General features: G+C 32.6%; 1 protein-coding gene across 1 annotated transcript; it reads right to left on the bottom strand.

Moving 5' to 3' along the window:
* Positions 1 to 3,214: 3,214 nt before the first annotated feature.
* Positions 3,215 to 13,247, bottom strand: LOC142642003 (cyclic nucleotide-gated ion channel 1-like). Its single transcript, XM_075816350.1, has 8 exons — positions 13,049 to 13,247; positions 11,818 to 12,033; positions 10,451 to 10,880; positions 9,154 to 9,366; positions 7,277 to 7,563; positions 6,043 to 6,154; positions 4,898 to 5,173; positions 3,215 to 4,013 (listed from the first exon to the last, which is right to left on the bottom strand). The coding sequence occupies exons 2-8, from the start codon at positions 11,895 to 11,897 to the stop codon at positions 3,495 to 3,497; spliced, it is 1,917 nt and encodes a 638-aa protein (XP_075672465.1). The 5' UTR covers positions 11,898 to 12,033; positions 13,049 to 13,247; the 3' UTR covers positions 3,215 to 3,494.
* Between the last annotated feature and the right edge of the window lie 406 nt (positions 13,248 to 13,653).

Consider the following 13,653-nt stretch of genomic DNA (forward strand, 5'->3'; position numbering starts at 1 on the left):
ACCCATGTCTCCATCCTAGCCATCTACCGCCACCCTTAAACCCTAACACCCATGACCCATAAATCATCCAAAAACCCAAATCCGTACACCACACATCAGTAAAAGGAAGAAAAAGAAACCCTAAAACTAAGAACCTATTAATGAGTCAACGATCGTGGAGGTGGCCAAGAATTGATGGAGCCAATGAACGTTTAAGAATAACAAGAACTTAGGTGGAGCCGGTGATGGTTGGCGCTGGCAAAGGGTTGAGCCGGTGTTGGGTGGCACCAGTGAAAGGTAGAGCCGATTATAGGTTGTGTTGAAGAAGGTGGAGCCAGTAGGGGAGAAGGATCAATGGTGGACTGGGTTATGAGTACAAAACTGAGAGAGCATGAGAGGGAGAGAGAAGTAGATGTATTGGGTGGATTGAGAGAGTGCAAATGTAAAATATTTTACCAATATTTCAATTGTAAAACATTTTACAAATTTTTGCCTTAGTTGTTTTAGTTGATTGGAAATATATTACTGTTGACCAAATGTTTTACCTTAAAACAAACACCATAAAATATGAAAATATTTTCATGAAAATATTTTATATTGAAACAAACGGAACATTAAAGAAAAATAATTGATTTAATAGGATCTTGCCTAAATATAAATTCAAATTCTACCAAATATATTAGGATCAAGTGCTCCACGAAACGTTGTCGCTACCATAAGTTATAATTTGTAAATGAATTGTTGAGAATCTTACAATTAGCCTTGTAAGGACTCATGCCTAAGAACCCAACGCCTAGCCTCACGAATCACAAGGGCTCAAGTCTACAGACCCAATATAGCTTCTTAAAAGCGCAAATTATTGAACTAAATGCTTAAGGCTCATTTGGGAACAATTTATTCAGCTGAAACTGAAATTTTTTTTACCGAAAATACTATAGGTAAAGCTAAAAATTAGTTGAAATAGTATAGTGCGACTTATGAATAGTACCAAAACATGCAATGAGATTCATGAATAGTAGCAAAAATAAGTTAAATAGTAAAAGAAGCTTCCCAAAATAGCTTATCCTAAATACAACTTTAGTCTCATGAGCACTCAAGTATACCAACCCAACATTTACCTTTAAGAGGGCTCAAGTCTATAGACCTAATACTTAGCCTCATGAGGGGTCAAATTAACAAATCAAACACTTAGTGTGCGTTTGAGTTAGGATTAATGATATGCTAAGAATGTATTGACCCCTTATAATAAATTAACTAATTAATTAGCCAAGTTTATTAATTAGATTTAATTTTATGCAATAAGCGTGGTAGCACAAACAAATCACTAACTAAGTTAAAATGTAGCGGAAAATAAAGTTGACACGGTGATTTGTTTACAAATGAGAAAACTTGCAAGGCAAAAACCCCACCGGGTGATTTTAAGGTTACTACTCTTGAGAATCCATTATTACCACAACAAGTGGTTACAAGTAAAGGAATCCCAGTACCATATACCAACCTACAGTTGAACCCTTACCCCAATACACAGTTGGACTTGTTCTGTAATGACAATCTCTACTTTTCAATGCATGACTCTTAGTACGTGACTAACCAATAAATGTGCGAATCTCAATACGCAACTTACTCACTAACTTGAGAAAGATGTTGGCTGCAAAGTTCTTCAGTTCATCAACACGATGAAGATCACGAAGCTCCTTGGTCACAAAACCCAACGGCATACAAATGCAGTAGCTTCTTCAAGAGAAAGATGAACTAGAAAAAATTCTATCTCGGGTCACAATTTGCATGAACAAAACTTTGCATAAAGTTTCGTCTAGTTGCAGCAGCTGAGACGACCCTTAAAATAATCCTTATATATGTTTAGGATTGTGAGAAAAAAAAGTCTAAATATGTATACACAGATTGGTGTGAAATTAGATCTGAAAAACTGATTTTCATAAATCTCGATAGATAGGTTATCTATTGAGCAGTTGTCGAGCATCGGGTTAAATCTGCCTTTTAAACCTTGATAGATGCTATATGTCGAGCTAGCTATCAAACTTTAAAATCCAGCACTTCTTTATTTGTTTCTTGGACAGATTTGCATGGCTTCAATAGTTGGACTTGAATTTTGTTCCATGAAGTATTAAACACATCATAGATCTACCCAATTACAAGTAAAATGCATTTTGTCATAGGATTAGCTAACTCTACATGACGTATGTTCTTAACATGACTCACATATGTCCTAATAATTAAAAAATAAAATTATTTCACTATTTAGCTTTTTTGGCACTATTCATGGGTCCCATTGCACTTTTTGGAACTATTCATGGACCCACTGTATTATTTCAACTAACTTTTACCTTTATCTACAGTATTTTCAATAATAATTTTTCAGTTTCAGCAAAATAAATGATATCCAAACACACCCTTATTCTCACAAAAATCAAATTTACATACTCCATATTAGCCTTATAAGAGCTCAAGTCTCAGGTGCCATCGCTTAGCCTCATCAGTAGGGCTAGCCTAACAAATTTGGCGGCCTAAGAAGATATCTTTAGAATTGGGGGCATTCTAGTAGAGAGTCTTGGGCAATGGCCTAGGCATAAGGTTGAACCTGCTCATGACTCATGACTCATGAGGGCTCATGTCTAAGGACTCAACAATTAGCCACGTCATGACCCAAGTCTAAAGACCCAAAAGTCTTTTCTTAGAAGGGATCAAATTTGAAGTGTAGGTGAATCACAACATGATCTGGATCCCAATATGGCAATATAATAATCTATAACGCGAAAAGAATGTACATGTGTTGCCCTAGTGGGGTGTGAGATGCGGACCTACTTTACAAAATTCTTGAATTAACATTATGCTTAAGCCTAAAGAAACATTCAAATCTTACCAACTGCACCACCATCTTTCAATATCTTACTGCCAATATCTTACAATTTTTTTTCTTCAATTGCTTTTCTAGTGTGTGATATTGACACTTTTTTCACGTCATCTAATTCTGTTATAGTTAACAAAAATGCGCCAAAAAGCAAATCACAAGAAAGGTAAATGCCTTATAAACAAAATTACAAAATAGGTAAATATCTCAAAAAGAAAACTACAAGGGAAGTAAATATCATAAGATAAACTAACAGGGTAATTCCATATTTTAAGAATATACCATGCCTATTGAAAAAACAAATGGGTACACATGGGTGGTATGTGTAATTTACATTTTATAATAACGAAAATAAACTATGTATCATGGTGTGCATAAATTGCTGATTTTGGTGTCCATACATTGCATTAGTAACACAAATGAATGGAACATAATGGGCTACTACTTACAAACTTGAATAATTAGAAGGTGCAGACATATGTTACCCTAAACAATTTACTCTAATTCTACCATTACCATTTTCACAATCCATCAAAAAAAGAAGAGCAGCAACTCTATAACTAGAAAATAAAAACTAACCAGTCCATCAAAACTAACTTAGTACATGTTAGACATCATAACAAACTATTGCTTTGCAACAACAGTGTCAGACTCGTTGTAAAATAGAAGGTTCCTTCGATTCAACAACAGCATCATCCGGCTTTGGGTGATCGCGGTGCCAGTGCCAAATTCGTTGTACACGGGAAGCGGCCTGGTATTGCAATCCTCCGGGGCCTAATCGCGACAACTTAGAATGCCATATGTGCTTCAAGTCGGAGGCCATTAGAGCAAAGGCTTCCACTTTTGTGTGGGTTTTGAGTGTTTTTGAATGAACGGGGAGTTTAGATAGGTTGTACATGTCTGCTGAGGAAGATTTCATAACCCATTCAAGAAGTTCTTCTCCAAAGAAATTTTTTTCAAGCCGCTCAGCATGTTGGGAGTCTTCACCACCATTACTACTGCTTGTGCAAGTCCATACAGTGCCTTCCGTAATAAAAAAAACCGCATCAATTGGGTCTCCCTCCTGAACAATGTAGCAGTGCTCTTTGTAGAACTTTGGTTTGAGAGAGTCGCAGATCTTAAGCAACAGTTGTTCTTGCTTAACATTGTCTTTTACGAACTTCAGCTGATCAAGAAAAATAAATATAAGTTGAAATAGTACAAATTAGTAAAAAAAAAATATATGTAAAAGTAATATGCCCGTCTAATGCATGAATTAATTTATAAAAAAAAAACTTATGTAAAGTAATTGAAGAATTAATTAACGCAATATCATTGAAATTAAAAAATAGAATGATAATAAAAATAAAAGAAAAAAATTATCTTATGTTACATCACATAAATACATTATGTCAGACCAAATATCTCAATAGCTAACATTATGATAAATGATTATATATATATATATATATATATATATATATATAAATAAAAAAGCCATTATGACTAAAAAACTAAAAATTATTGAAATAATAAAAAAATGAATTTTCTTTCGAAATTTTGTAAGACTTTTGGCAATAAATTTTTAGTCAAAGAATTTTTATTTATTTTTTAAAACTCTTGGTACTTTTTTTTTTTTTTTTTTTGGAAAGAAATGATAATCGAGTTTTATTCAAACCAAATATTTTTGAACAAATAGGAAGGAGAAATGAGGGGCACTCTTCTAACCATACAAATTCTTCCTCTCTTCTGCAAACCCAAACAAAACTTCTTGAACTGCTCGATTACAAGAATTTGGAACAAAACACGTTTAAAATGACCAAGCGAAGAATCTCCGAACAATAAAATATGCCTTTGAAGCATAATGCTCCTAAGAGTTTAGCAAGGATATCAATTCCAAATTAGTGCATTGCAGGACATCGAATGTAAAGTCCCCAATTTTTATTATATTAGCCAAAACTTTATGCTATATCTATATAATTCCCCGAATATGTATTATTAAAAATAAAGGTACGAAGAAATATTTAATATTTTATTTTAAAAAAAGTATAATGGATGTATAAAACTCACATTCTTTAGAAGATCTAAGCAGAGATGACGCTTGACATTGTTTTGAAGTTCTGGAGGAAGATCAGGTATCAGGTTCTCCACATAAACATCTTCGTCTTCTTCAAATCTCTGATCTATGTTCCTTATAATCTCTCTTTTAATGGTATCATTAAAGGCCCGTTGGGAAATCCAAGATCTCATGGTTTTTTGTTGTTTTTGTCGTTTACTCGACTTCATCTTCTTGCGTACCTTATCCCAATTTTTAACAGATTTTGTAGCTGTCCACTGCATGTACATCTAACCCACCTCTACTAGTCAGTTCAATTCACCAAATTTTACAATCATACATCTCATTGTTCAACACAACTCCATTGGGTTCAGGTTAGAAAACAAAACTTCATTATCATGAAATTGAGACATTTGTAGTTGAGTAATAGTTTTCTTTTCTCAAAAAATATAAACAAAAGAAAGTAAATAAGATAAAGGGGGGAGGTTTACATTTGATTCTTAAAATGATTTTCCAAAACTCGAAATGTTTTCCCAATTTTTGAGCACACATCATAAAGCCATCGATGTTTCCTGTTTGTATCATTGTTTATGTAAACATGTCACCATAAAACACTTACCCCGGAAATTGAAAGTCAATGAGTCCGTGAAAAATGAGGCACCATCGTGAGATGAGCGTCGCGAAGTGCCTCCATGCATAGCTAAGCTTCTAAACTCATGTTTCTGTTTCAAGACACGATTTTGCCCATACCTAGGCTAGAAAATTTTGTGACATTCCATTAATCTAGGTGTTTCCAACAGAAATTTCTAGGGTTCAAATCTCACCTCTCCATTATAGCTATTAAATTTATCAAAAAATTAATAGTATCAATTTAATACTACTAATAATAATTGGTTGATTAGCATATTAAATTATTGATGTGTTATACTTCTTTTCTAGAAATCAAACACTCTATTCTTCATTTAGTACAGTAAATGGTATTTTACAAACCTCTCTCACATTAAAATGAGTCATCTATGAAATTAATGCTTAATAGAGGTTACTTTTATGTGAGAGAAAGATGCTATAAATTAGATTTACTGAATAAGTCAAAAAATAACAAGGAGCTTAAAGTTTTTTATAAAGAAAAGAAGAGAAGAGAAAAGAATTGGGTACTCACCTGCAAATTTCCCATGAAATATAGAAATAGTACCAATCCAAAGATGGAAATACCAAGTGCAAAGCAGTTTTCCCATACGTAGTTACTTGTTTCAAGGTTTTGACCAAGAGAACTGCAAAAATGTCATAACTATAATGTATGAGATACTAATCTTAAAGATTTATAACTACAATGCATAAAATAAGAATCTAAACATTTTTAGGGGAAATGAACAAGTTAAAAGGAGATGTGCAGTCCTATGCTTGGGCCTTCAAGATCACAGGTTTATGGCCTTTGGAGATATACGACCTCCCCTTACATTAATGAGAAAATTTTCTCAATGAAAAGAAAAAAGAAAAGAAAAACCATCACCACAGGCCTAAGGGAAGAAAACAAAAATTGAAGACCAATATTGAACTCAAACTCTATCACATGCCGCTATTTCCTTTTTATTTCGGATGAGTCAATATCTTATACCTCTATGTGTATAATATGGCAGAGAAGAAGCTACCAAAAGCTACACCAAAAATGTATCGGGAAATGACTATAAGCAATAGACAAGAAAGTATAACTTTGACACAGATGTTACTTCTTGATCACAACATTTTTTTTTATAAATATATTTGCCTAGTTCGACTCTTCTTTGATATTTAAAAATATCTATTAGCAAAGTAGCAAAGAGCAGGGAAATTATTATTATTATACAAGATAAAAATTCTACTCTAGCATAATTTAAGTGTATATGTGTGTTAAGTTTCCTCTTTGAGACTTGAACTCCGGCCTTTATCCCTCACACCTCACAAGCACTAATACTTTTGGAGTAATCACCGCACCAAGGGTGCGCAGTGATAAGAGCAGGGAAATTATTGGTTTAACATATGTGTGAGGATCAATCGAGTCCAAATCTTCTGTCTCACTCTTCCTATTCCACAAATAAAAACATACCACATATTCATCTAATTTATTAAATGCTAAATTTATGTCTTCTATTATTTTAATTTCCTAAAATAAATAAATAAATAACCCATCATATTTAAGTAACCCATCATATTTAAGTAATTAAAATAATAGAAGATTTGGATTCCTTCATATTCAAAAAAACAATAGACAAGCGTGTAAGGACATTTAATGTTCTTGAAAATTTTAAACTAGGAGAAATTAACTATTTTAGTCCTAGTGTGTTCAAACATCAAATTAAGAATTGATCGAGATAGCTTTAATATGGAATATAGCAAAAAGTCTAATATGTGCAAACCTCAGATTTCGCATGCCCCACCAGAAACTGTAAAATAATTTTTGTGGAAAATCTTCAGATTCTAAGACACCAGATTGAAGGGCTTTAAGAAATATTCCAAAGTCAAAGGACGTTGCATTTTTAGTATCATTTAAAGAGCAAGTATCATTTAAAAAAGACAGATTTCCAAAACTGTGGTCACAATCAAAAGAAATTCCAACACATCTACTACGATGTTGATCACACGCTTCGTGCCAACAAGCCGCCAGTCGTTGAGTAGAGAAAAAATACCAGAAGGCTCCCAATACCTAAAAGACCAGAAAATCATTAAACATCAATAAATTCTGTAAAGATCCTACGTCCCAACGAAATATTATTAATTGTTACAACAAGAACAATAATAATAAGAGAAAAAGAGGATTCTATGGAGATGAAACTTCTACTTATTATTTGAGATTTCCTTATAATCTGATGGGTATTATCTTACTCAGGCCAACTACACCTCTAACCTCATCATTTAAGCTACTATCAATAGACAGTAAGATGGTTAAAACACCATTGAGAACAACACTCAATTACATATTTATAGCAATGATCCTCTTCGCAACCAACACTTTACAAGCAGAACTGGTTGGGAGTGTAGTCTATATCTAATAATCACTTGACCAAGTATCTCTTACACAATACACATTGTCAATCAATTCATGGCAGCAGCTCAATCATCCTATTATGATGTTGTTCTTAGGATCCTTCGAGATCTAAAAGGCATTTTTTTTCATAGAATTAATTTATTCTTCCAGTCGCTACTAGCACTCTGGGCATACACTAATGCCAACTAGGTAGGAGATCCCAGTGATCATCGTTCCATCATGGGATTTTGTTTCAACTCTAGGATTCTCATATATCTTAATGCAGCTAGAAAAAATCTGTTGCTACAATTGAGAAGTTAATATAACATTCAGCTTCGGTATTGAAGTGAGTAACAACAATTTGCTTCTAGCTGCATTAAGATATTGGACAGTCCCTGTACACATTGTTTGTTAAGTTCATTGCAACACATCGTTTATCCCATTTAAAAAAAAGGATAGAGTTTGTGAAAGATTGTCAATATAGTGTTTGTGAAAATTAATAACATTCAATAATCTCAAATGACAATCAGCTTGGTTGGAAAGATAAGATACTTGAAAAATATATCTAACAAAAAAATTAATCAACCCTGATTGTTATAAGGGATTGCTACATATTTGTTGAAATGTCAGGGGTCAAGCTCCAGCCCCCTGACCCCTGGTCTTCCCCCTAAATAAATCGGCTCATGGGTTGAACAAAGAAAAGGGGATATAAACCATGTTGGAATGTCAAGGATCAACCCTTGAGTCCCCTGGTCCATGTAAATCAGCTAACAGATTGAACAAAGCAAAGGGGATATAAACCAGGTTTTTTAAATTATTATTATTAATTATAAAACGCAAAGAGTCATCTCACAAACAAGTGCTTTAGATCACACAAATAGTGGGTTCCAATCAGCTCAATTGGAAGGTTGAATAAAATATTTGGGGTTCAATTCTCGCCTACACCAAATATCGATTGGAGTCTTGGTCTGATGATAAAAAACTATCATCAGAAGTGGATGCCATAGGTTAAAACTCTTTAAAAAATATAAAAAAATTGAACACTAACATGAGTTATTGCCTTTACATTTCCACCACTGCACCAGGCATTCATATAAGAGGTTTAATCCACACAAGTCCAAAAAACAAATAAAGTGAATCTATAATTTTTTTTCATATGTGGGTTCATTTGAAATAAATGTTTATTAAAGCTGACAAAACATTGATAAAATATCAAAACTTGCCAAGATTAAATTTAATGAATGTGAAATTACTCCCAATCAAACTTACATGACCAGCAAGGATGTATAGAATGAAATTCAATGAAGCTTTGACCAGCACGATTCTATCAAATTTTTTGTTATTTGTTATTAGTTTCCTCCAAGATAGGTAGATTTGAGAAACTCTTGGCACATATTGGAAGAGAACAATAGTGTTCAAGAATTTTACTTTATTTGAAGATTTCGTGCCTCTCATTTCTGAAAAAATAGTCAGAGTCACCACCTGAAATATAAGAAATTTAGTGTTTAGAGCAAATGGATAGAATCCATCTGTAGGACAATGATAACTTAAAGAAAATAGAGATTATGGAGGTAGTGGAAATTAAACTAGGATTTAATTTAGTGGTCAAAGTCTGAATCAATTTTTGTTTTATTTTTTTTAATATTCAAAGAATAAGAAATAGACTAAAATTCAACAACATATTTATACATGAAAACCAATATTAATTGTTGGCAAAATATAAATAAATGAACGACACAAAATGATTGTTTTTTAAAACAACTCAATTTTCTATTAAAGGAAAGTTTATTTTACTTTGTTGAAAAACCTAGTTTCGACAATTTTTTAATTGGAAAAGTCAAACATCATACTTGAATTTCCCATAATCAACAAATAAAATAAATGTTATATATATTACCTCAATATTTTCCATTATTCTGATAACTAATTAATATAGTCAAGTAAAGTTAAATATTAAAATTTAATTTTTTTAAAAAAATTAATAATTCAATAGGGGAGGGGGATTTTGAACTATGGACTCTCCAGTGTTGGAAACGATGTACTAGTTGAGTTACAAGTCTCTTGGTTAAAATTACTTTGACTTACAAACAAACGTTTGAAACTATTCAGCTTTAGCCTCTTTGTATTATGTTCTATATTATATCCATTTTTCTTCTAGTGAATTGCCAAAAAAATTTCTTCTAAAAAACACAACCGAATAGTTTATACAGAGCCAGACAACAGCATGCAGAAAGTCCCAAATTTTTAAGGTCCTAAACAATAAATAATCAATGCGACCAATACATTGTCATCTATATATTTACAATACATATATAAGCCCCAAAACAGAGTAGTTTGAATATTATTTTTATTTAAAATTTATATTCTAGTAACACTTTAAGGATTTGTTACACAAGGGTTTTTTCTTTGGTAGGGGCTGCAAGCCACAATAATGGATTAGTTAACACATACACATATATATTAAATTTAAAATTTAAAATTATTATAAAAATAAATAAAATAAAAAATTTAAGCAACATTTATCAAACCAAACAAGTGAACAACAATTAGCAGAGGTCTCCCTTACCTGCGGGATGGGAAGAATAGTTATAATGTCGAATAAGAACCACGGCCATAAATATTTCTGAGCTATTTTCCAAGCATCTGTATTCAACTCAGATTTTCCACTTTTCAGAAGCTTCTTGTCTATAAAACCAGTGCGAAATTGCAATATGATATGCAGTAGGTAAATGATATCAAAGAAGGATCGCATAACGATAGCTGTGATCCACAACTTCTTGTCTAACCGAATGCACTTCTTTTCTTCATTGATCACAGGAAGATAAAAGAACAGAGGATCCAATGATACTGCAATCATGCACGACAATACAAATCCTACATTCCACCTTTTAAGGTACGCCTTCCTTGGATCAAGAATTGTCTTTGATGTCCATGTTTCTTTCACTGAATCACTTCCACCATTCTTAAGACGTTGCCTCTCAATGTCCTGACTATTCCTGAATAAATCAAGGCAAACACAAAAAAAAGTTATTGGCTCTTATTTACTATCATCTAGTACAAAAAAATAATAATTGAGGTATGTTTTTTTCATTCAAATAAATTAGTTTGGATTAGAATTAGTTTGATTAGTTTCAATTATGGTTAGTTTTATTGATAGAATATAAGAAGTTGGTATTTTTCTTTCTTGGGAAAGGTTTTGCTGCATACAGGGGTATGTGTCAACAAAAAGAAAGGGATATGCGTACCTGAACACATGTCCCTTTATTTTTGCTGCCACATACCCTTGTATGCGGAAATTATAGCAAAACCTTTCCCCTTTTTTTTTTCTTTATCTATTTGAAAGTTTGTTCAGTATAAATTCAGATGTTAAGAATGAGCTCTGAACTCTCTCAAAGTAGTTTATTTTATGAAAGTTAACTCGAAGGTCAACTCATATCAAAGGCCACACTCAACTGCAATGTGGGAGTCTTTAACAACTTTCCCCAAAATGCCTAAAAGTTCTGCAATATTTCATTAAAAATACACAACTAATATCTTCAAGTGTGCATAAGCTCTTCTCTTATATATAATGTTTAAATTTTAAGTTTTTGTATTTTAAAACCATGTTTAAAAGATGGGTTTATGAATTGAAAAGTAAGTAATATTTGATTAGCTTGAAATTTGGAATGCAAGTATAAGAACATGCAGAAAATATTTTCTAAAAAAGGTTGTATGCCAAAACAAACAACACTTAAGAATATGGCCAAAATAGAAAAATGTTATTGTTAGCACATAAGTAGATAGAGAGGGAAAAAAAAGAATGAACTAGATATCAGCATATTCAAATAAGCAACATTAAAGCTAGAAAATGATAAATAATAATATAAAAAAAAAAGCTAAGAACACAACAATTTCATAACATTAATAATAATGTCAAGAGCAAAAGAAACTAACCTTGCACCGTTCCCTTGTTGATGGCAAAAATAACTCATAACACTAACAGTTCTTTTGAGAATCTGATAACTCATAACCATATCACTTAACAATAGGGCTCTTGGCCGGGGCCTAATTTGGGTCCTATGCACTAAATCTGACACGTCTTCAAAATTGATCACGTGTTCACATCGTGTCCCCTATTCAATGCTCTAGACAAAAGCTTTGGTCCTTCACCTGATTGTTCAGAAAATGTAGTAAACCTAAACACTATGCAGTTCTAAATATTTAATTAAAAAAAAATGTTCTAAATATGAGAATGTGTATTTATAAAATGTAAATTGAACCTGAATAACTCAAATAGCACGCATTTTAAAAGGCAGAGAAAGAGGAAATGGGATTTGAACAGCATAAAGTGACAGAAATTGGCTTTATTATGGTATTTTAAAATTGCACAAGTGCAGGTGCAGGTGCAGAAGCAGTTGCAAATTATAATCCATATATGGCAACTCCTGCCCTGCTCTTAAAACAGTTGGTACTAGTGTGTTAATTTAAGAGTTGATTAAGAAAAATTCATTTGAGCCTAAAAAATGCTACTGGTTTGGTTGAGTACTTTAATTAGTCCTCCTCTCTTAAAATTCATTAGAGCCTCCCTCAAATTTAAGAGTTGACTAAGAAAATCCCAACACAAATTTTTTATTTTTTTTTTTATTTTAAACTCTCCAAAACAAACAACTTTTACTAGTTCCTAAATCAGCTTTTTCCATATCCAGCATAAAACACGAGTAAATAATCGTACTCTCTTTTTAACATTATGAATGTCATTTGAAAATTGATTAAGAAAAAAAAATTAATAATAATAATATCTGGCCCTGTCCATAGCCTCTCGAAAACAAACAACTTTAACAAATTCCTAGATCAGCTTTTCCCTATCCCAAAATAAAACACTTTTTAAGTCCTGAGCTCCATTTTTTTTTTACGTTTGGACCCATTTGAGTAGTATCCATCATGCTCTCTCTTTTCGCATTTGCAAATGTATTAAAAAGCTGAAAAGGGAGCTACCTAATTAATAATTTTCCATGAAACATAACAAACAAATCCTTCGTTAATCAGTAGTACTCACTCCTCAGTACTCCACTTTCAAGTAAATCAAAACTCATCCTAATACCAAACCAAAAAAAAAATTACCCAAATATAATACATATATCTCTGGTTTACTAAGAAAATAAACTAGAGAAAAAGAATCACTTACACTGCAGAATGCAGATTTGCAACGCCCCAAGTCCTCTATAGCTTGCCACCCGGAGTTGCTGCCTGCTGGTCGTGGTATCAGACTCTCTCTGTTTTTCGTTTAGATGTAGAATGAACTGAGTAATCGATACTGTGTATATGAGAAACCAAAACATAAAAAGAAAAAAAAAAAAAAAAAAAAAACTACTGGGTATATGGTGTGATTGATGGCCGCATATCAGTGTATAAAGTTTAGCAGTATAGTGGTACTAGCACAACACTGATACACAGCTCTGCTTGCTCTATTATTGATCTGACAAGACAACAACATTATATTTGTTTGTGGTGTTTTAGTTAACAACTCTATATTTTCCTATTATTTTAGATGCACGTGTAAAGTGTGCTATTTGTTTTTCTCGGGAGAAAGTCTGTGCACCCAAAAAATTTCACACTAAGAATGCGTTTGGATTCAGCGTTTTGGCGTCTGCGTTTCTCCTTTAGCGTTTTGCCTCTTTCTTTTTTTTTTCTTTCCCCAGCCGCACTTGTTGACTTTCCTGCGTTTCACTTTTTCTTTTTTCTTTTTTTCCTGCAGCAGCACGCTTTTCAGGGGACAATGGCTACTGTTTA

Source organism: Castanea sativa, chromosome 7 (assembly GCF_040712315.1).
Source record: "Castanea sativa cultivar Marrone di Chiusa Pesio chromosome 7, ASM4071231v1".
Taxonomy (NCBI): Eukaryota; Viridiplantae; Streptophyta; class Magnoliopsida; order Fagales; family Fagaceae; genus Castanea; species Castanea sativa.

What these genes read in the sequence shown, in the direction of transcription:
- LOC142642003 (XM_075816350.1), bottom strand. Translation starts at nt 11,897, where the DNA reads ATGGTTATGAGTTATCAGATTCTCAAAAGAACTGTTAGTGTTATGAGT. An exon ending in TATACATCCTTGCTGGTCAT is followed by an intron (nt 7,564 to 9,153) that starts GTAAGTTTGATT and finishes CTGGTCTTTTAG; the next exon opens with GTATTGGGAGCCTTCTGGTA. An exon ending in ATTTCATGGGAAATTTGCAG is followed by an intron (nt 5,174 to 6,042) that starts GTGAGTACCCAA and finishes GAGGTGGGTTAG; the next exon opens with ATGTACATGCAGTGGACAGC.